Source organism: Diprion similis, chromosome 3 (assembly GCF_021155765.1).
Source record: "Diprion similis isolate iyDipSimi1 chromosome 3, iyDipSimi1.1, whole genome shotgun sequence".
NCBI lineage: Eukaryota > Metazoa > Arthropoda > Insecta > Hymenoptera > Diprionidae > Diprion > Diprion similis.
In genome coordinates, this window is record NC_060107.1 from 7809345 (window position 1) to 7832385 (window position 23041).

At 38.9% G+C, this 23041-nt stretch overlaps 3 protein-coding genes across 5 annotated transcripts; 1 reads left to right on the top strand and 2 right to left on the bottom strand.

The window, feature by feature from the left end:
• Nucleotides 1-295: 295 nt before the first annotated feature.
• LOC124416762 (hepatocyte growth factor-regulated tyrosine kinase substrate) lies at nt 296-7382 on the top strand. 3 transcript variants are annotated; one of them, XM_046898076.1, is made up of 11 exons: nt 296-467; nt 597-681; nt 1901-1976; nt 2088-2276; nt 2609-2883; nt 2971-3046; nt 4027-4209; nt 4353-4714; nt 4856-5169; nt 5257-5558; nt 5681-7382. In XM_046898076.1, the coding sequence occupies exons 1-11, from the start codon at nt 431-433 to the stop codon at nt 6080-6082; spliced, it is 2301 nt and encodes a 766-aa protein (XP_046754032.1). In that variant the 5' UTR covers nt 296-430; the 3' UTR covers nt 6083-7382. The 3 variants fall into 3 exon arrangements, with proteins under 3 accessions (XP_046754032.1, XP_046754030.1, XP_046754031.1); XM_046898074.1 differs by having other exon boundaries at nt 297-467; nt 5657-7382; XM_046898075.1 differs by having other exon boundaries at nt 297-467; nt 4030-4209; nt 5657-7382.
• On the bottom strand, nt 6762-12635 carry LOC124416761 (pyridoxal-dependent decarboxylase domain-containing protein 1). Its single transcript, XM_046898073.1, has 10 exons — nt 12461-12635; nt 12157-12342; nt 10848-11264; nt 10357-10638; nt 10110-10181; nt 9736-9972; nt 9227-9571; nt 8863-9148; nt 8483-8740; nt 6762-8358 (listed from the first exon to the last, which is right to left on the bottom strand). Exons 1-10 carry the CDS (start codon nt 12524-12526, stop codon nt 8099-8101), a joined length of 2409 nt encoding a protein of 802 aa, XP_046754029.1. The 5' UTR covers nt 12527-12635; the 3' UTR covers nt 6762-8098.
• A 349-nt stretch (nt 12636-12984) lies between these two features.
• LOC124404404 (39S ribosomal protein L12, mitochondrial) lies at nt 12985-14686 on the bottom strand. The gene is made up of 4 exons (XM_046878500.1): nt 14535-14686; nt 14057-14297; nt 13744-13878; nt 12985-13195 (listed from the first exon to the last, which is right to left on the bottom strand). Exons 1-4 carry the CDS (start codon nt 14594-14596, stop codon nt 13079-13081), a joined length of 555 nt encoding a protein of 184 aa, XP_046734456.1. The 5' UTR covers nt 14597-14686; the 3' UTR covers nt 12985-13078.
• Nucleotides 14687-23041: the final 8355 nt, after the last annotated feature.

Genomic DNA, 23041 nt, shown 5'->3' on the forward strand with positions numbered 1-23041 from the left:
GCGCGTTGAAGGTAACTTATTTAATCATTCTTTTTAACATCACAATCCGTTTCGCATACTTTGTAAATTTACAAAACGTCTAGCGGGAATTAATTTGGTATATTCTTTTTCTATTTATTTGAAAATCTCTGGTTTCAGTTACCGACAGTTCTAAAATAAGTGCGTGACTCACAATCAGACCGATGCTGTATCGCAACAATCAGGCCGAGTGTTAAAAGGGAACCGGCCAATAAGGTTGTCCGAATGCCGATGGCACGTAAACACGACGTATTCACGAATTTACATTTGACCAGAGTAGTGATGACGAATCATTGACATTTCCAAGCAGGAGTGTCAGAAGAAGTTAATTAAGTGAGCAAAAATTGGTTAACAGTGCGTGTAAAACAATTAAATTGCGAAGAAGAAACACAACAATTTTTCGTGTGGTAGAATGTTCCGAAACTCGTCGCCCTTTGATAAGTTACTTGGTAAGTATCGAGGTGGAAACGTAATCTGTGCGTCAGTGACAGAGAAGCTTCTACGCTTTCGCTTACATATTTTCAATACCTCTATATCTCTACGTAGTTTTTTTTTCACTCCCATTTTATTCCGCGTAGATAAAGCTACGAGTAACTTGCGGCTTGAACCAGACTGGCCGACGATTTTACAAATCTGCGATCTCATAAGACAGGGTGACGTGCAGTGAGTATATAGGAGACTTATTTCTATCAAACTTAACCTACAAAATCACATTCCACGGGTATATATATGTACCAATAGGTACCTTACAGCCGCGCTTTATAACACTTAAATAGTTTTCATATTTTTATCATACATCTCATTTCATTCTGGTCTTATTATACGTTCTCGCTCTATGTGTTCACTGACTTGGAATCTTCATACACACGTAAGAGTTCCACACGATTAGAGCGCTGGTTCTTACAGCTACTGGTGTGTCAATACCTTTTAACAGAGAATATAAACTAAATGTAGTGCAAAATGAAAAAGCTTTTCAACGCCTCTCATTACTAACAGTGTATTGTTCCTCCTAAGAAACTTTCAAACTCGTAACGATGTGTCTCATATCAGATTTTGTAACCCTGATTGCATGACAAAATTGTTTTAGTCAATTTACAATCCTTGTTCGCTTATGATTGAAAACAGTTGTATATTTTAAGTTAATACTGATACTTGTAAAATGTTTTGTTTTCAAACGACCTAACTATTCTTTATGTCAGATAAAAAATCTCGGGCAATTGTGTCAACTGATGTCAGTAAGCAGGTTTTTTCCATTTTGCTGCTCGTTATGTTTCATTCTTATCTATTACTACACTTAATATATCCTTTATCATTTGTGGTATATTCACAATCTTTTGTCACAGGATATGCGTCTATAAAAATTATTCTTTTAGTATACCGGTCAAAGTACTTTTTCTAATAAGTTCTTACATAATGTACAGTCTGAAATATGACTATTTCGTAACGAAAATGGTTTGAATCTTTGAGTCACAATCTTTTTTAGATAATATTATAGTTTTCTTTGCATCCCGGACACATTTACTTCAAGTTTCAATGGAATTCTATACAAGATAAGAACCTTAATGTTTCATCCTAATCTTTCTCAAAAGTTGCATGATTTTCTTCTTCATTTTCTATTTCACCATGTAATTATTTTTGTTTGACGAGCTTTTTCACAATTCAACAGTATATTAGTTTCACCTTGGGATTTTTTTAATGCTCATTTTAACGGACTTTTGGCAGGTAAAGCCGATTTCAATTTGAATGCTTACATAAGGTTTAGAGTATTATCAGATAAAAAATAGTACAAAGTACTCTAACAATGGTTCAATTAAGTGAAAGTACAATCGACATTTTTTTTAATAAAGAAATGATTAGTAATTATTTATAATTTTTCATTCAGGCCAAAATACGCACTCGGCGCCATAAAGAGGAAGCTTACAAATCCAAATCCACACATCGCTCTGTTCGGATTATTGGTTAGTGAGAAATGACCACTGATTATAAAATTAAAAAAAAAAATTATGTGCAATAAATATATCTGACAAAATTTTACCTCCCAATAATCACAATTGTTTTTTGTCGGACAGGTCCTTGAGTCTTGTGTAAAGAACTGCGGGAGTCTAATTCACGATGAAATTGGTACAAAGCAGTATATGGAACAGCTAAGAGAGCTTGTCAAAACTTCCCCACATGAAGACATCCGAACAAAGATTCTAGAGCTGATTCAAGCCTGGGCCTTTGCATTTAGAAACAGCCCAAAGTATAGAGCTGTACAGGTACGATGTATACTTGTCATTCGCACCTTTGATGATACTATATAAAATATTTACTTTACAATTTGGCTCATTCGCACATGAACAGTGATACGTTTTTCAGGCAAAGTATTCAATTTGCCCCCTAATCTATGTAATTAACTGATAAGAATATGAGTAAACAATGATTCACAACCAGTCATAACATGCAGTCAGTTCTTGTCTGTTGTATGTTGAGGGGCTTCTATTTGAAAGTTCTTCATTCTTATTTCTATTATTCAGGTATAATTTTTGAAAAGTTATGATGCTACGCAGTGGATTATTCTTTTTGAACCTTTTTTTCTTCGCCATTCTAGGATACAGTGAATATTATGAAAGCTGAGAATTACAAATTCCCAACTTTGAAAGAAAGTGACGCAATGTTCAGCGCAGATACAGCACCGGAATGGGCCGATGGTGACGTATGTCACCGATGTAGAGTGGTTTTTAACATGGTACAGCGAAAGCATCACTGTCGAGCTTGCGGACAAGTATTTTGTGGCCAATGCTCCAGCAAGACGTCAACCTTACCGAAATTTGGTATAGAAAAAGAAGTTAGAGTTTGCGAAGCTTGCTATGATCAAGTCAACAAGTCAGTACTATCAAATGTCTTTCAAAATTCAATCAATTTCTCTCATCAATCAATAACCCAAATAATCCTGTTGTCCTTTTTTTTTAGACCAACCACTGGGGCTCCGAAAGAAACGGACCTGCCAGCTGAATATCTGAGTAGCTCTTTAGCTCAGCAACAACAAGTAAGTTTTTTATTTTGCTAAACCGTCATTGTTATGAAAACGACTACACCAATTTCCTATTAATAAAAGAAAGTATTTCATTTTTGCATTCAACTACATTCAACATATCGTTTTGTATCCATATACTAGTTTACTTGAGAAGCATACGATTAGTAATATACAACTTGTGCTTAGCACATGAGCATGAAATTAGTAATGTTACTTCGCACCTTTAGGAATCTGTGAAATTTGGTAAACCATGATAAACAAAACATACTCTTATTTTGAAGAGCTAACTCCATGAAGGTCATTGTAAAGTTGCGCATTTATGATTTTTTCTCCTGATGTTTCGTTACGTTAACGTTACTAACATTTATCCTCATTTTGGCGTTAGGTTTTGTGAGTCATTCACAATGACTCCAATAATTAGCTTTCTTGTACGAGAGTAATGGCTTTACCAGCAACACAGATATGTGTGTTACGATAATACTATTCTCTGTAAGTTAATATTTCAATCAGTAGTTCAATCAAGATGTACACCTAATGTTGCAATTTTAATGTGGTAAATCAACTGACATCATTTTATTATAACTTTCTATCAAGTACCATATAATCGCGATAATTTTTTACCTTTCATTTGTTAGTCAGTGACAGTCTTCTGACGTTTTTTCTGTCAAATTAACAGAGGTATTCAAGCTTTATCAATTTTCCAAATCATTCCATACCCATGTGAATGAGCTAGTTGTACTGAATTTTAGATCTCCCATTAATGATGAACCGGCATAGGAATAATCCTTTAAAGAAATCCAACAAATTTTTAAACCCAAGATATCGTAGAAATACTTCAAACGATGAACCATTTTATAATGTAATAGTAGTTATTGTAAATTAAAGAACTACAGTTTAATCCACAAGTAGGGCCTTATAGTGATGATTTAGGGTGCTGTCAATCTCTGATGATCCAATAATGCATCAATTTAATTGCAAACCCATTTCTGGAGCAGGTACCACCACGCAAAACTGCCGAAGAGCTCCAAGAGGAAGAGGAACTTCAGCTTGCTCTTGCTCTGAGCCAAAGTGAAGCTGAACACAAGGAGAAAGAAAAGAAACGCGTTACAAGTTCGTTAAAAACTAACCCTATACCAGCTATGTCCAGAGCAGCATATTCTCCACCACCATCTCCGGTTAGTTTGAAAATAATGGTTTACGTTATAGTTACATTACTTTTGCCTGAACATCTGCTCATAAAATTTGAGGACATGGCACCAAAATGTTAAAAATGAAGATCTAGGAAGGTTGTCTGTATATCTTGATCGTTTCAAAACAGCAAGGTACCAGCCCATCCAGAATGAAAGATGAAGAGGAGGAAGTTAATCCTGAATTGGCAAAATATCTTAATCGTAAATACTGGGAACAACGTCAAACTGTGATTGAAGAACATGGTGCCAGAGCCGACGTGGCCAGTCCATCTGCACCCAACATAAGCAGCCCGATGCCGCAGAAAATAATAATGACAAAGCAGCAGAATGGAGAAATCGATACTCAAATGGAAGAATTTGTTGCCGCTCTTAGGTCGCAAGTGGAGATTTTTGTCAACAGAATGAAAAGTAACTCGTCCAGGGGAAGATCGATCGCCAATGACAGTTCTGTGCAGACCTTGTTTATGAATATAACAGCCATGCACTCAAAGTAATTCTCCAACATTTGATCTTATTACTTAAAATATTTTTCCTGATTTTCGTGGTTAGATATATTTGTTTATGTGTACATAATCGAGTTGGCAAGTGAAACGGAGAACCAATTCTAACTGTAAATACCTATTTGTTCAAGGCTGCTTCGATACATTCAGGAACAAGACGACGGTCGGGTGTATTACGAAGGACTCCAGGATAAATTAGCCCAAATGAAGGATGCGAGAGCAGCACTGGACGCATTAAGAGAGGAGCACAGAGAGAAGTTGAGGAGGCAAGCTGAAGAAGCTGAGCGACAGAGGCAGCTGCAAATGGCTCACAAATTGGAAATTATGCGTCAAAAGAAACAGGAATACTTACAATATCAACGTCAGCTTGCACTCCAAAGAATTCAGGAACAAGAAAGGGAAATGCAGATGCGCCAAGAACAACAAAAGCAGCAGTACATACTAGGTAAAAAAATCGTTAAGAATTGTCTTATCAATTATGAATTACCATCTAGATCATTCTTTTTTTTATTAATTTCCTCCAATGACACAGCTGGTTATCAACAAGTGCCTGGCTTCATGGGTCCACCTGCCCAAGGTTCTCCAGTTCGTCATGTCCAGTATCAAAATCCTGGGCAAAATTACAATCCGATGTCACCAACAAATCAAGGAGTATACATGTATGCTCAACCACCTATGAATCAGTACCCAATGCCAGGTTATGGTATGCAGTCCATGGGTCCTCCGCCTCACATGATGGGCCCCATGGGAGGGCCAGAACAACAAGGTCCACCTGAACAATCTATTCAGAACCGAGAAAGCATGGGGCGCATGCCAGTTTCGGGACCAGGAATGGTATGTTCAGTAACTAAAATAGTAATACCGTCGTGAGAATCATTGTCAATGATATTTCAGTCAAATTACATCCGTAACGCACATTCAAAATTCTCCAGATGCCTGGACCTCCTCCTCTGCAGCAACTCCAACAATCGAGTGGTCATCAAATGGGTCCACCAGGCCACATGCCTCCACAATCAGGGCCTCAAGGCCCACAGGGTCATGTGCCTGTTCCGCAAGGACCGCCATTACCCCAATCTTCTAATAGCGGTCTGCCACCCCAAATTTCTGGCCCTATACAAGGACCACCTGCTACTGCTGGCGTTTCTATGCAGCCAAATCAACAGCCTCCGGTGCAACAAGGACCTGGCATACCTGAAATGCAAAACCCTCCGCAAATGGGACCAAGTCAAGGACCACCGCCACCGATGCAATACCAACCATCGGTTGTCCAGTCAGCTCCTCCTGCAAATGTTCAGCCGCAACCAAGGCAGAAAGAGGAGCAAAAGCCTGATACAGCTGAACTAATTTCGTTTGACTGATGGCGAAAAGTCGAAGAAGGACAAAAACATTCTGAAAGATTTAATCCAAGCATTTATGTTTGTTTTTTGACACACATACGTATAATCAATTTATTTCAGTGATCTGTATTGGTCAACGTTTATACTACAGAAAGTGATATTTTAGATTGCAGAGCGGTTCTATTTTTAAGCTTCTTTTACGCAAAATACGTGGATCCCGATTCTCAATACATAATATGAAAGCTGTTACTATCAAGATTGACTAATGCCAACCAAAAATGATAGTGCAGTAACGCTATTCTGCCGTGATAGGCATTGCAGTTTTACTTGGTAAACGCTTTAAATAAAATCTCAAAGCTTTTGCACACGACAATAATAAAACATTAATGTCTTTCTTGTGCGTATTCAATTTTCTGTCCAGTTTCACATTTGATCAATTTCAACAATATCCGCTGAAACAAAATGACTAAACCAGAGATCGATTAGTTGCGAAATTATGAAATTCAAGAAAGTAAATAAAAAGGAGAGAAGAAAGTACCCAAGATTTTATCATTTTTCAATAATATTTTATTAAGTAGCAATACTTTATTACAACAGTTCAGTACATAAATATACATACGAGCGTAATTTATTGTAAATATCTGTCAACAACAATGTTTTAATTTCGGTATAATATTAACTAATCTTTGTCATATTTCAAAATCCAAATTATACTCAGAGAAATTACATCCAAATAAGTAATTAACATTGCAGAATTTCTTTTTTTTTTCTTTCCTTGTTAAATGATTACTTTGTTTCACTGAAGCGAGGCTAGGATATGTAATGCGCCGTGATAGATTTGATTTATATTTCTGTTTTTCGATTTGTTTCACTGAATTCTTTGCTTAGAATCGATAAAACAAGATGTTTCAAATCTACCAAGAAAAAACAATCACGAAAATGCAATAATGATAAAAGTAATATTAATACTTGAAACAATCACAATTGAGTCATGTTATCACATGTCGTATTAAGCATTTGTTGTGCTTTAGAATCATATATATAGGCATACATACGGGATGATTGTTACTGAATATTGCAAATTTAGTGTGATAAAACATCGTATAACTATTATAAATTGAAAAATTATGTATTTTAATTTTCAAATAATACATGTATCTAATACTTGCTTACTGAGATTAACATCTTAGTCCATTTTACAACTATGCAAATTATTTTAATCCTACTGGGCACTAGGTAATTTTCGGCTGACTGGGTCATTGTTTAATTGAGTTGCAAATTGTGATGCGATTCCTATGACTTAGTAAGGCATGCGATCAACGAAAAACGAGATTTTCCTTGTATAGTGAAAGATTTAGGGGTTTGAACACTCATGCCCATTTTACAATTCGTGTTTCAAATGTATGGGTTTGCTTTTCTTGGTAAAATAATGAATGAAAGATCAATTAATGTAATTAACTTGACCTGTTTATTGCAGTTTTGTTGTATCATTATTCCGATATCAAATGTCAATCACAAGTAAATTGTATGTACAGAAATTTGTCAATTACATTATTTGACTTATTCATTAGAATTATTACAAGGCAAATTTTATTCGCGCGAATTCCTTGGTATTTTCAAATTGTTACTCATTCAAAGTATGCTATTTTAGACATTAGAGTTCTTCGAACAGTGACGCGTAGAAAAAAAAATATATATAGTCCAACTCTAAATCTGAATGTCAGCTTCTAAACGGCATGTTCTTTCGCAAAATAATTTATCGTCGCTCAAGTTATTACGTTATGAAAATTCAGTACCTTCTTAAGAAGTATCATCTGTACCATTATCACCATTGTGTCTGCCATCGCCATTACTCCAGGGGCGATCCAAACTAATCCAACCCATTCTTGCACAAAAATGAAGGTATGCGACTAATTTCGCTATGTGGAGACACTGTGTAATGCTAAGGTGATTTTATTTTCAAACGCATTTTTAAAGGAACATCTCGCTCGGAAGCTGCTGCATAATTACACTTGGGATTGAAATTGATAAAATCCACTACGAACTAGCTGCTTGCTCTGTTGATTCCTCTTTCACCTGGGGTTGAGCGCATGCTGTACTAGATATTGACAAAACACTTTTACCACTCTGTAGACTAGAATGGCTGGACGAACGACTGTGGCTCTGACTATTAGCACCAACTGGAGTTTGGACTAACGGTTGTGGTGGTGTTCTGGCTCCTGAACCGTTACTATTAGTCGAATTTGGTTGCAACTGCATATGGTACTTATATATATTCTCTGTACTTTCAACAACGCCTGTAATTTCATAAAAATACATAAATATTTAAATGTGAAAACTGATATTCTCAGTAATTCGGATAAGGTGAATTTGAACACTTTTGCACTGTGTCAATTTTCGAATTATTCATCAGTAACTTACCAGCTTGTAAATTTAAACTTCGACCTCTTACACCTGCCTCTTTGTTAGGCGGGCTCCACCAATTGACAAAAGTTCCGACGACAGGAACATGTCTGAGAATCCCTTCCTGCCAAAGTTTCTCGGCATTTTCTCGTTCCAAATCGGTTTGCGCTGCTTCTATACCTCTCTTAACGACCTCGGACATTGTATCTAATAGTTTCGAACTAGCTTCAACTTCCTGACCAACTTGTAATACCAGTGACAATAATTCGGCGACATCTGAAACCCATATAGAATATTTTTTAAACTATCTCCTGATCAATATATTCTTACAAAAGAAATTGTAGATATTTGCATAGTTTCAAATATGTCTTTTTTTCCTTAGATGCACAAAGATGTACCTGTATCCTGTGTAACCATGCCAAATCTAACACAAGCCAAGCCATCGGCACCTTCACCCAATGAGAATGCTGCGTCCGTGCTTCTTAACGCCTCCACCAACTGTGTATTTAATCTGTTAAGTTCATCTTTGGCCTGATCAGTCATGACGTTGGCCCATGTTGGAGGAGCATATCGGACTCCACCTAAGCCTGCCCAGCCAGCCATATCAACCAAATGAAGAGAATCATTTTCTGAGACCAGCTTCACAAACGTTTCTTTGTGTTCAACAGTTGCCAACAGGATCTCCTGCAGAGATGCAACATGTATAATATGCGAAAAATAATCCTTTCTATACAACTATAGATGTTATTCAATATCCCTTACAATTTGCTGTTCCAGACATGCGACAACATTGTCAATATCTTCACTAGTCGGAGGTTTGTCTGGGCATTCTATGGGACAAATTCGGATTGCAACACCGTGCTGTTCAATTTCGCATAATTCTATTTGCACATTTTCAACATCACGTGGCAAAGTTTGACCGAGCCAAGAATTCAATTTGTCATAATAAGGTGGTACGCGTTCCGTCGCTTGCGGATCACGATCTGCGGGTATAAATTGCAGTACTAGGGAACTGGCCACTATTTCGTACAATTGAGGACTCCCAATCGGATTCGTCAACAATTCATTTATTGTGTATGATCCGGTTTCTCCACCTGGTGTTTGACTCTAAAAGAAATCCCTAAAGTAGTTACTTTTCAAGGAAGATAATTCAAAAAATACTTTCATGTTAGAATTCATTGAAGGAAATTATAGGTATTGTAATGCATTTAGCAATATGTGAGTTGTGATAATTTTTTTTCTAACAAAACGATGACGGATCAGTGTATTACCAATAACCTGATGCAATTGAATTTCTTGATTTTATTGTAGAGTTCTTCAACTGCTAAAAAACACTGCTTAAATCTATTCTGAATCCCGTCTCGACCCAGTGCTTGTAAGGCAGCCCATAATGGTAACGTCGGTAGACGTCGTGATAAAGAGTCCGACATTAGACCTGACACTAACGAAAGTGTCGTATCTCTGGGTGTTGGCCGACCACCTTTGGTATCAGTCAACCTGTACAGTGTCTATTTATAAGATTAAGGGACGTAATATGAAAGAATTGAAGTTACTTTTCACTCCAGTTAGTCTTTTGTGCCTTGGTAGTTTTGTGGAACAAAAAAAAATGCTTCAGGTATTTGGTACGATGTAATTGAAAGGATACTACAACAGGGAGTGATGGAATTCCTAGCCAAGTTCCTACAGGCAAAGTCACACTGTCAGCAATTTTTGCAGGCTAAAATAGAAAGAGTAAAAATTACATTATTTAAAACAAAAAGTGATAAAGAAATTTCTGAACAATGTTAAGTGCTTCAGTGAACTCATAATTACTACAAATCAATGCATTCATAATTCCTTTGATCATCATAATACTCACTGATAATTTTTAAATATCTAAAAGTAATTCTCACCAAATCCTTAGTAGAGTTATTTAAAGTTAGTGCTGCTAGCGAATGCCCCCTCAAATGCAGCCAGACGTTGTATTTGTCACAGATTTCTCTTAACCTAGTAATATTATCACAGTGCCCAGTCAGCATAGAGCCTGCTTCTGCTAAAACTAGTAATGGAGTGACGCTGTTTGATTGACTGTCTTCAGCCAAACGACGTTCAAGAGCAGACACATCCATGCTGTGCCTTGATCCAAACATTGTGTTATGCGGAATTGGACGCATACAATGCAATGGTAATGAAAGCTGGAAGATAAATAACTTGTTTTTCAATTTGTTTTAAGTTTTAATTTAGGTTCAATTTTACGAATTATTTAGCACATAAGTGAAGAAGTTCAGATTATTTCAACTATATACTTCTGCGAAATAATCGATCAAATGTGTATGCAGATCGACTGTTTAGCATATCTACAAGCTTCGACATGAATTTTCAGATCACTTTCATATTTACACACCTGCCTACACAGATGTTGGACAACTCCAAGTGGCGCTGCAACTGAACTGTAAATTAACGGGGGAGAGGCCGCCAGTGCTGTAAAACCGTCTTCTATATATCTTGGATATTTTCTATGCAATGCTAGTCTGGCCACTCTGACCAATCCTTCTAAATGGTCCTCATGGAACGATGATGCACAGTCGACGAACCTGAAAATGTGACTGAGCCATCTTGTAGTATCGGCAGCCAGCCGGCCAGCCAGTCTCTGTGCATGTGCTCTTGGCAATGCAGCGGCATAAGCGGATACGCTGTTAGCTACAAGTGACAATTTTGCAGCATCTGTTAACGTCGGTAAAGTCGTTAATTGGCTTGCCGGAGGCTCGTTACTGTCTTCATCGGTTGTCTGTACTGGCGCATCTTCGTGAATCACCAAATCCTATACAAACAAAATACACATTCAATTTTAATCGAAATGGAATAAGAATAAATACAAGATAGGTAATATTTGTAAAAGAAATTCTTAAACAAGATATTCTAACATCCATGCAAAATTAAATCATACAGCACTGATAACGGAGTAATGAGGTAATTATTTTTGGTAATCCATAAAAATATCAAAAATTCTTCACAAATGCTATTAGGTTTTATGGTACTGTATTGAATTGAGATTTTTTTGAATACAACAATACAGTACTTTTATAAGTAAACGTGACTCTTTTGAAGAAATATATTTTCTGCCATCAGATAATCTTCTGATAAGTCTGATCGCAATGAACCCTTGACGTAAAACACCTGTACCAATCTCCATCATTATATCTGGAAGTACTCGATCCATTGAATATTTTATGATACTTTAATAGGAAATATTGTATACTAACGAAATCAATGAAAACAAGCATGATCTAATTTATAGTATTTTTATTCATAAGAAATCAGCGCAGCGTATTCGAATTTTTTGGACCTTCATATTGTCCGCGCAGAGCTATATTTCTTTTCCCATTTTCGATGGACCGCATAAACTAAAAGAAAATGCATAATATGGCTGAGAAGAGAGTCATTTGTTCTTCTCAATGTGGCTGCATGCAGGAAATGCAATGCGTAATTCTATAGCGTCTAGTATGCGGCTGATAGGACGTATCATTGTGTGCTAAACCGTGCTAACGTGGCGGTATAGTTTGGTTTTATCATAAATATGATTGTATCTGCCGAAAGCGCGCAATCAACACTCGACCATTTCAGGTTCCAAGAGCATTTACCAATTGAAATACGGGCGCTGCCGAAACAGGCCAATCGCGTTAAGGCAATGGCTTCTGCTAGTGCAATCTCACCTGAATCAAGGCCAATATTTCCTCAGGGCTTTTTGCCTGAGACAGAAATCCCGAAGGATTATTCCATGTCGTCCCGCCCCCATCGGCAGCCCTTTCGACGGCCTCTTCAAGCCTCGAAATCACTTGCGAGGCCTGAAATTCTAACGCACCTACTTCGTTGTCTCTCGACTCCGCTGCAGCGGTCACCTGTCAGAATCATTGTGAAAACGTTGATAATTCACTTTGATATTGTCACGGAAACATGTAGTTAATAAAACGGTGCACCATTTCACTTGAATTTGATATTTTTTCACATTTCACCCACCTCGAAAGAATTTTGCGGTATATCTTCCATCGCCGCTTTTCTGTTTGTGTCAACCTCCTCGGCCATCGTGGCAGTAGTCGTGGCGCAAGGGCGTAAACACCTCCGCTGATGCCCCGTGCACTGAATATCACTCTTGATAAGAACGTAATCTGTGCCCGGCAATATTGACGAAATTTGAGAATGTTCAATGTACTGTACTTCGGAGGCTCATCTTGCATTATACACAAACTCGACTGATTTTGTTTCTTCAATAATATTACGTGCACCCTAAATATACGCCTGTGAGATTATCGACACCCACGCAGCAGACGAAGGAGGGAAATACGGACGATTTCACGAAAGGCTTGACATACTTCGTTTTCTATATGGACCGAACAGTCCCGCTTTTATGAATGTGGTGAAGATAGAATTATATGTGTGCAGAGATATAAGTGTCAAATAAAAATGGTTTTCATTTCTGATTTTTGAAACGATCGTTTATTGGGAATAGGACTGACTTAGGAATAAATAGTGGCAACAATATATACACTGAATTAGTTTAATGTACATTTATTACTAAAAGTCTAGATTGCAAATTACAAATTGTGTCCTGTGTTTGGTTTCGTTTTACTCAACGATTTATTCAATTTCAATTACAGCACCAACTTTGGCCAGTGCTTCTTTGATCTTCTCTGCTTCATCCTTTGGAATATCACTTTTGACAACTGTTGGGGCACTTTCCACAAACTTCTTTGCCTGCAGTACAAAAACTTATGAATAATGATAGCTCGATATTTATTATTTCTTAACATCACAAGCTGGATCAATCATGTCTTATCGAACTTTCAATCCTGAATATGAAGCTGTTAACAGAAACGTTTCATTACATCAAACTAGTAAAAAATTGAACAAAGCAAAAATCACCTCAGCGGATTCTAAGGAAACATGTCAAGCACAACTCCCAAGGTGCATTCTAACCGATTCACGGCCACCAGTGTTGTCTGCTATCATTTATTTAGGCTACACGGCAGATAACACAGGTGGCTGCGAAAGAGTCTGAATGTACCTCAGGAAGTGATTGGAGAATTTTGATGCTGATTCTAAAACTACTTGCAGAATGACCATAGAAATTCTTTACACAAATTCAATTGAGTTTCTGAGAAACATAATGTAAAACAAAGCATCTATTGACATATAATAAATGACACAAGAAAGTTTGTCCTTAGTACTGAAGCTCGGTGAAATGAGACAACTGAATACCACGTAAAATCAATAAAAATAGAAAAAATCGATTAAAACATTACCTGAACAAGATTCATCCCTTCCAACAAATTTTTGCATTCTTTGATTAGTGCCACCTTCTGTTTTTCATCGAACTTCATAAGTTTTACTGTGAATTCAGTTTGTACTTTCTTTTTGGCGAGCCCCTCTTCGGCGTCCTATTGGGAGGGAACAAGCATGTTACTAGTGAGTGTACAAGGAGTTATGTATAATAATTAGAAATAAAAATGATGGTTTGTATCTTGTAATTTTCAATTCCTCCAAGTTTTCCTCGATTTAAACATTTTAAACCATTTTAACCACAGTAAAGTGTTGTATGTATCATTGGATACTGACTTCAGCTCCAGCAGCAGGTCCAACAGCAAATCCACCAATAGGCATGATGGGTGCGTCAGGAAGGTTCAGCCTTTTTTTGAGTACATCGCTGAGTTCTGCAACCTCGATAAGATTCAAAGCCGTTATGTCTTTAGCTATTTTGTCAATTTTATCGCTCACAGGCTTGTCTACGCCCTCAGGAACCGGAATGGTCAGTGGCTCAACTGGTTGAGCCGATGTTGCTGTTTGTTGAGTTGTAGCACTGAAATAAAAGACGCGAAATTTTTTTTTGCATAAAACAACGTTGTTAATGAATTGGAGTTGGAGCTAGATAGTCGGTGAAGTCAGGCACGGTTGTATGCTCGTATTGCTATTATATTAGTAATTAATTAGCAAAAGAATAGTTTAGGAACAAATGCGCATAGGTTAGGTAACGTTGGCTGAACGAAACGTGCTACACAGCGTGAGACTTTTGTGGAATATTGAATGACCGGCCTACCATTTGTGAAACTGCCGTAACTGCCGCAAATTCTGACGAAATACCAAACGTAAGGAATTCATATTTTCAGAGCTTGAGAAGTTTCGAATAGTAAGTAATTACGAAGAAATCACACCAAGTCTACCGCTGCATGGGCCGCCTTGAACTATCCAGTATGGAGACCAGAAGTTAACTATCGAAACCGGAACGACTTGTAAGAAGTTATACGATCTGACCCTGACGGTAACATAGAGTAACGAGTCTGGAAAGGCTGTTATGTAACTTTTCACATTTTCCATCATCTAAGCATTCTGATTGGTCTGCAACATTTAGTCAACTAAAATGCTTAGATGATGGGAAATGTGAAAATTTGAAAAGTGAAAAGTTTCTGTTAACGAACGCTTCGCAACGCCTGGAGTGAAGAATATATAAAAACGTTGTTTAATTCGGCAGGTTTACGGAATTGGCAAATTTTCATCCGTAGAAATCGGAAGGAATAGGTCTCCCTTTTTATTGCGACCTTTAGGGCTAAGACATGTTTGCGTCGGAATCAATCAAAATGATCCTTTCTGGACTAATTGTACCCCAAGGAATTCAAGTAAGATATTTAAGATATCATAGGACCGACAGATCAAGAAATGCGAAGAATTTTCGTTCATTCATTTATTTTAATCCATTACGGGCTACATTAAATATTGATAATACAATATCATACACATCGCATTGTGAAAGTTCTATGAGTTTGTGGCTTTTCTTCGTTACCTCTTAGATAACTCAATGAACATTTTATTTTTTTATTCTCGTTGCTCGCAGCGTATTCGGTCTGCGCGCAATCAATTCCACTCGCAAGATGACGTCAATAGATTAAATTAGAGTGCTGCTTTCACCACTATTCAATATCGCCAACATTTTCACCTACAACCCGAAGAGGTTAGTCTTACTTTTTTTGTGATTGTCGGAGCAAAAATCTTTTGGTCTCTGAGTCGATTTGTATCTTTCTAGACTAAATGGTCCCTCAGGAACACGAAAAAATCATAAAAGAGAGAAAAGGGACAGAAGCTAAAATCTTACCGAGGATTTTAAGGAAAGCATCTGAAATGGTGGACAGCCAGCGACCGACTAAATACGAGAAGTGTAAGGGAGAATTGGTCTCATGGAATAGTGACATTATGATATTATACATATCGTTTGCAGCATAGATACGTTGCACCTATGTGTAGGGCATGAATTGAGCTATACTTATGAAGTACTGGGACAACTATCTCTCAAAACAATTGTCATAGTCTGCTTGCAGTGATGTGCTTATATACTGCACTTCTTTTTCTAAAATTGTCATTCATTTCCATTTAAATAGTAGTTGAAAACTTGTTGATGTACCATATACTATTACCCGAACACTTGTATTAGTATTAAAGCATGTTAAATAAATTGTGACTATATTGGAACAAAAGCATCATGACTATAAACTTGTCATTCTCCATTCCCATTGTTCTAAAAACCCAGTACTAATTTGATAGTTGTTGGGGGTAAGTCGTGATCAATTACTCGCAGCGTATTCCATCAACGCGTAGAAAGTTCCTCACGATTCTCAGAAATCGATTTGTATAAATCAATCTCGACTTGTTGTGGCTGCAGGAAAAAGGAAAACTCACCAAAGAGAAAGTGTGACCGACAACAGTAATATGATGTTTGGTATAACTTTGTTGAGGTGAAAAATCTTTTGTCTCAGTATCAATTTCTATGACCCTTTCTAGACTAATTCGACCCCAAGGAACTCAAACAGCACGTAAAAAATAGCGTGAAACCAACAACAGAGAAATGACGACGAAAATCTGCAGTTTTTTGGCTGTAACTTTGCAGGCGTTGCTCGCAGCGTATTGGGACTGCGCTCAATCGATTTCTCTCGCAAAATTACGTCGGAATAGTGCCTCACAGAATTAATTGCAGCACTTTTCAAAGTCGTCGAAATTTTCGCCAAAAATCCAAAGGGGTTAGCCTTACTTTTTTGCTGAATTTCTAAGCCGAAAATTTCTCGTCTCGGAATCGATTCGTATGACCCTTTCTAGACTAATTCGACCCCAAGGAACTCAAAAAACACGTAAAAAATAGCGTGGGACCAACAGCAGAGAAATGACGACGAAAATCTGCAGTTTTTTGGCTGTAACTTTGCAGGCGTTGCTCGCAGCGTATTGGGACTGCGCTCAATCGATTTCTCTCGCAAAATTACGTCGGAATAGTGCCTCACAGAATTAATTGCAGCACTTTTCAAAGTCGTCGAAATTTTCGCCAAAAATCCAAAGGGGTTAGCCTTACTTTTTTGCTGAATTTCTGAGCCAAAAATTTCTCGTCTCGGAATCGATTCGTATGACCCTTTCTAGACTAATTCGACCCCAAGGAACTCAAAAAACACGTAAAAAATAGCGTGGGACCAACAGCAGAGAAATGACGACGAAAATCTGCAGTTTTTTGGCTGTAACTTTGCAGGCGTTGCTCGCAGCGTATTGGGACTGCGCTCAATCGATTTCTCTCGCAAAATTACGTCGGAATAGTGCCTCACAGAATTGATTGCAGCACTTTTCAAAGTCGTCGAAATTTTCGCCAAAAATCCAAAGGGGTTAGCCTTACTTTTTTGCTGAATTTCTGAGCCAAAAATTTCTCGTCTCGGAATCGATTCGTATGACCCTTTCTAGACTAATTCGACCCCAAGGAACTCAAAAAACACGTAAAAAATAGCGTGGGACCAACAGCAGAGAAATGACGACGAAAATCTGCAGTTTTTTGGCTGTAACTTTGCAGGCGTTGCTCGCAGCGTATTGGGACTGCGCTCAATCGATTTCTCTCGCAAAATTACGTCGGAATAGTGCCTCACAGAATTAATTGCAGCACTTTTTAAAGTCGTCGAAATTTTCGCCAAAAATCCAAAGGGGTTAGCCTTACTTTTTTGCTGAATTTCTGAGCCAAAAATTTCTCGTCTCGGAATCGATTCGTATGACCCTTTCTAGACTAATTCGACCCCAAGGAACTCAAGAAACACGTAAAAAATAGCGTGGGACCAACAGCAGAGAAATGACGACGAAAATCTGCAGTTTTTTGGCTGTAACTTTGCAGGCGTTGCTCGCAGCGTATTGGGACTGCGCTCAATCGATTTCTCTCGCAAAATTACGTCGGAATAGTGCTTCACAGAATTAATTGCAGCACTTTTTAAAGTCGTCGAAATTTTCGCCAAAAATCCAAAGGGGTTAGCCTTACTTTTTTGCTGAATTTCTGAGCCAAAAATTTCTCGTCTCGGAATCGATTCGTATGACCCTTTCTAGACTAATTCGACCCCAAGGAACTCAAAAAACACGTAAAAAATAGCGTGGGACCAACAGCAGAGAAATGACGACGAAAATCTGCAGTTTTTTGGCTGTAACTTTGCAGGCGTTGCTCGCAGCGTATTGGGACTGCGCTCAATCGATTTCTCTCGCAAAATTACGTCGGAATAGTGCCTCACAGAATTAATTGCAGCACTTTTCAAAGTCGTCGAAATTTTCGCCAAAAATCCAAAGGGGTTAGCCTTACTTTTTTGCTGAATTTCTGAGCCAAAAATTTCTCGTCTCGGAATCGATTCGTATGACCCTTTCTAGACTAATTCAACCCCAAGGAACTCAAAAAACACGTAAAAAATAGCGTGGGACCAACAGCAGAGAAATGACGACGAAAATCTGCAGTTTTTTGGCTGTAACTTTGCAGGCGTTGCTCGCAGCGTATTGGGACTGCGCTCAATCGATTTCTCTCGCAAAATTACGTCGGAACAGTGCCTCACAGAATTAATTGCAGCACTTTTCAAAGTCGTCGACATTTTCGCCAAAAATCCAAAGGGGTTAGCCTTACTTTTTTGCTGAATTTCTGAGCCGAAAATTTCTCGTCTCGGAATCGATTCGTATGACCCTTTCTAGACTAATTCGACCCCAAGGAACTCAAAAAACACGTAAAAAATAGCGTGGGACCAACAGCAGAGAAATGACGACGAAAATCTGCAGTTTTTTGGCTGTAACTTTGCAGGCGTTGCTCGCAGCGTATTGGGACTGCGCTCAATCGATTTCTCTCGCAAAATTACGTCGGAATAGTGCCTCACAGAATTAATTGCAGCACTTTTCAAAGTCGTCAAAATTTTCGCCAAAAATCCAAAGGGGTTAGCCTTACTTTTTTGCTGAATTTCTGAGCCGAAAATTTCTCGTCTCGGAATCGATTCGTATGACCCTTTCTAGACTAATTCGACCCCAAGGAACTCAAAAAACACGTGAAAAATAGCGTGGGACCAACAGCAGAGAAATGACGACGAAAATCTGCAGTTTTTCGGCTGTAACTTTGCAGGCGTTGCTCGCAGCGTATTGGGACTGCACTCAATCGATTTCTCTCGCAAAATTACGTCGGAATAGTGCCTCACAGAATTAATTGCAGCACTTTTCGAAGTCGTCGAAATTTTCGCCAAAAATCCAAAGGGGTTAGCCTTACTTTTTTGCTGAATTTCTGAGCCGAAAATTTCTCGTTTCGGAATCGATTCGTATGACCCGTTCTAGACTAATTCGACCCCAAGGAACTCAAAAAACACGTGAAAAATAGCGTGGGACCAACAGCAGAGAAATGACGACGAAAATCTGCAGTTTTTTGGCTGTAACTTTGCAGGCGTTGCTCGCAGCGTATTGGGACTGCGCTCAATCGATTTCTCTCGCAAAATTACGTCGGAATAGTGCCTCACAGAATTAATTGCAGCACTTTTTAAAGTCGTCGAAATTTTCGCCAAAAATCCAAAGGGGTTAGCCTTACTTTTTTGCTGAATTTCTGAGCCAAAAATTTCTCGTCTCGGAATCGATTCGTATGACCCTTTCTAGACTAATTCGACCCCAAGGAACTCAAAAAACACGTAAAAAATAGCGTGGGACCAACAGCAGAGAAATGACGACGAAAATCTGCAGTTTTTTGGCTGTAACTTTGCAGGCGTTGCTCGCAGCGTATTGGGACTGCGCTCAATCGATTTCTCTCGCAAAATTACGTCGGAATAGTGCCTCACAGAATTAATTGCAGCACTTTTCAAAGTCGTCGAAATTTTCGCCAAAAATCCAAAGGGGTTAGCCTTACTTTTTTGCTGAATTTCTGAGCCAAAAATTTCTCGTCTCGGAATCGATTCGTATGACCCTTTCTAGACTAATTCGACCCCAAGGAACTCAAAAAACACGTAAAAAATAGCGTGGGACCAACAGCAGAGAAATGACGACGAAAATCTGCAGTTTTTTGGCTGTAACTTTGCAGGCGTTGCTCGCAGCGTATTGGGACTGCGCTCAATCGATTTCTCTCGCAAAATTACGTCGGAATAGTGCCTCACAGAATTAATCGCAGCACTTTTCGAAGTCGTCGGAATTTTCGCCAAAAATCCAAAGGGGTTAGCCTTACTTTTTTGCTCAATTTCTGAGCCGAAAATTTCTCGTCTCGGAATCGATTCGTATGACCCTTTCTAGACTAATTCGACCCCAAGGAACTCAAAAAACACGTAAAAAATAGCGTGGGACCAACAGCAGAGAAATGAAGACGAAAATCTGCAGTTTTTCGGCTGTAACTTTGCAGGCGTTGCTCGCAGCGTATTGGGACTGCGCTCAATCGATTTCTCTCGCAAAATTACGTCGGAATAGTGCCTCACAGAATTAATTGCAGCACTTTTCGAAGTCGTCGAAATTTTCGCCAAAAATCCAAAGGGGTTAGCCTTACTTTTTTGCTGAATTTCTGAGCCGAAAATTTCTCGTTTCGGAATCGATTCGTATGACCCGTTCTAGACTAATTCGACCCCAAGGAACTCAAAAAACACGTGAAAAATAGCGTGGGACCAACAGCAGAGAAATGACCTCGAAAATCTGCAGTTTTTTGGCTGTAACTTTGCAGGCGTTGCTCGCAGCGTATTGGGACTGCGCTCAATCGATTTCTCTCGCGAAATTACGTCGGAATAGTGCCTCACAGAATTAATCGCAGCACTTTTCAAAGTCGTCGGAATTTTCGCCAAAAATCCAAAGGGGTTAGCCTTACTTTTTTGCTGAATTTCTGAGCCGAAAATTTCTCGTCTCGGAATCGATTCGTATGACCCTTTCTAGACTAATTCGACCCCAAGGAACTCAAAAAACACGTAAAAAATAGCGTGGGACCAACAGCAGAGAAATGACGACGAAAATCTGCAGTTTTTTGGCTGTAACTTTGCAGGCGTTGCTCGCAGCGTATTGGGACTGCGCTCAATCGATTTCTCTCGCAAAATTACGTCGGAATAGTGCCTCACAGAATTAATTGCAGCACTTTTCAAAGTCGTCAAAATTTTCGCCAAAAATCCAAAGGGGTTAGCCTTACTTTTTTGCTGAATTTCTGAGCCGAAAATTTCTCGTCTCGGAATCGATTCGTATGACCCTTTCTAGACTAATTCGACCCCAAGGAACTCAAAAAACACGTGAAAAATAGCGTGGGACCAACAGCAGAGAAATGACGACGAAAATCTGCAGTTTTTCGGCTGTAACTTTGCAGGCGTTGCTCGCAGCGTATTGGGACTGCGCTCAGTCGATTTCTCTCGCAAAATTACGTCGGAATAGTGCCTCACAGAATTAATTGCAGCACTTTTCGAAGTCGTCGAAATTTTCGCCAAAAATCCAAAGGGGTTAGCCTTACTTTTTTGCTGAATTTCTGAGCCGAAAATTTCTCGTTTCGGAATCGATTCGTATGACCCTTTCTAGACTAATTCGACCCCAAGGAACTCAAAAAACACGTGAAAAATAGCGTGGGACCAACAGCAGAGAAATGACGACGAAAATCTGCAGTTTTTCGGCTGTAACTTTGCAGGCGTTGCTCGCAGCGTATTGGGACTGCGCTCAATCGATTTCTCTCGCAAAATTACGTCGGAATAGTGCCTCACAGAATTAATTGCAGCACTTTTCGAAGTCGTCGAAATTTTCGCCAAAAATCCAAAGGGGTTAGCCTTACTTTTTTGCTGAATTTCTGAGCCGAAAATTTCTCGTTTCGGAATCGATTCGTATGACCCGTTCTAGACTAATTCGACCCCAAGGAACTCAAAAAACACGTGAAAAATAGCGTGGGACCAACAGCAGAGAAATGACCTCGAAAATCTGCAGTTTTTTGGCTGTAACTTTGCAGGCGTTGCTCGCAGCGTATTGGGACTGCGCTCAATCGATTTCTCTCGCGAAATTACGTCGGAATAGTGCCTCACAGAATTAATCGCAGCACTTTTCAAAGTCGTCGGAATTTTCGCCAAAAATCCAAAGGGGTTAGCCTTACTTTTTTGCTCAATTTCTGAGCCGAAAATTTCTCGTCTCGGAATCGATTCGTATGACCCTTTCTAGACTAATTCGACCCTAAGGAACTCAAAAAACACGTAAAAAATAGCGTGGGACCAACAGCAGAGAAATGACGACGAAAATCTGCAGTTTTTTGGCTGTAACTTTGCAGGCGTTGCTCGCAGCGTATTGGGACTGCGCTCAATCGATTTCTCTCGCAAAATTACGTCGGAATAGTGCCTCACAGAATTAATTGCAGCACTTTTCAAAGTCGTCAAAATTTTCGCCAAAAATCCAAAGGGGTTAGCCTTACTTTTTTGCTGAATTTCTGAGCCGAAAATTTCTCGTCTCGGAATCGATTCGTATGACCCTTTCTAGACTGATTCGACCCCAAGGAACTCAAAAAACACGTGAAAAATAGCGTGGGACCAACAGCAGAGAAATGACGACGAAAATCTGCAGTTTTTCGGCTGTAACTTTGCAGGCGTTGCTCGCAGCGTATTGGGACTGCGCTCAATCGATTTCTCTCGCAAAATTACGTCGGAATAGTGCCTCACAGAATTAATTGCAGCACTTTTCGAAGTCGTCGAAATTTTCGCCAAAAATCCAAAGGGGTTAGCCTTACTTTTTTGCTGAATTTCTGAGCCGAAAATTTCTCGTTTCGGAATCGATTCGTATGACCCGTTCTAGACTAATTCGACCCCAAGGAACTCAAAAAACACGTGAAAAATAGCGTGGGACCAACAGCAGAGAAATGACCTCGAAAATCTGCAGTTTTTTGGCTGTAACTTTGCAGGCGTTGCTCGCAGCGTATTGGGACTGCGCTCAATCGATTTCTCTCGCGAAATTACGTCGGAATAGTGCCTCACAGAATTAATCGCAGCACTTTTCAAAGTCGTCGGAATTTTCGCCAAAAATCCAAAGGGGTTAGCCTTACTTTTTTGCTGAATTTCTGAGCCGAAAATTTCTCGTCTCGGAATCGATTCGTATGACCCTTTCTAGACTAATTCGACCCCAAGGAACTCAAAAAACACGTAAAAAATAGCGTGGGACCAACAGCAGAGAAATGACGACGAAAATCTGCAGTTTTTTGGCTGTAACTTTGCAGGCGTTGCTCGCAGCGTATTGGGACTGCGCTCAATCGATTTCTCTCGCAAAATTACGTCGGAATAGTGCCTCACAGAATTAATTGCAGCACTTTTCAAAGTCGTCAAAATTTTCGCC

Bases quoted from the DNA above. Each gene is read 5' to 3' on its own strand.
- LOC124404404 (XM_046878500.1), bottom strand. From the start codon at position 14,596: ATGAATTCCTTACGTTTGGTATTTCGTCAGAATTTGCGGCAGTTACGG. The intron at 14,298-14,534 runs GTAGGCCGGTCA...CTTTTATTTCAG, and splicing joins TTACGGCAGTTTCACAAATG to TGCTACAACTCAACAAACAG. The intron at 13,879-14,056 runs GTCAGTATCCAA...CCCTCCCAATAG, and splicing joins GACCTGCTGCTGGAGCTGAA to GACGCCGAAGAGGGGCTCGC.
- LOC124416761 (XM_046898073.1), bottom strand. From the start codon at position 12,526: ATGGCCGAGGAGGTTGACACAAACAGAAAAGCGGCGATGGAAGATATA. The intron at 12,343-12,460 runs GTGGGTGAAATG...TGATTCTGACAG, and splicing joins TACCGCAAAATTCTTTCGAG to GTGACCGCTGCAGCGGAGTC. The intron at 8,741-8,862 runs GTACATCTTTGT...TATGGGTTTCAG, and splicing joins CATGGTTACACAGGATACAG to ATGTCGCCGAATTATTGTCA.
- LOC124416762 (XM_046898074.1), top strand. From the start codon at position 431: ATGTTCCGAAACTCGTCGCCCTTTGATAAGTTACTTG. The intron at 3,047-4,026 runs GTAAGTTTTTTA...CCATTTCTGGAG, and splicing joins CTTTAGCTCAGCAACAACAA to CAGGTACCACCACGCAAAAC. The intron at 5,170-5,256 runs GTAAAAAAATCG...CCAATGACACAG, and splicing joins AAAGCAGCAGTACATACTAG to CTGGTTATCAACAAGTGCCT.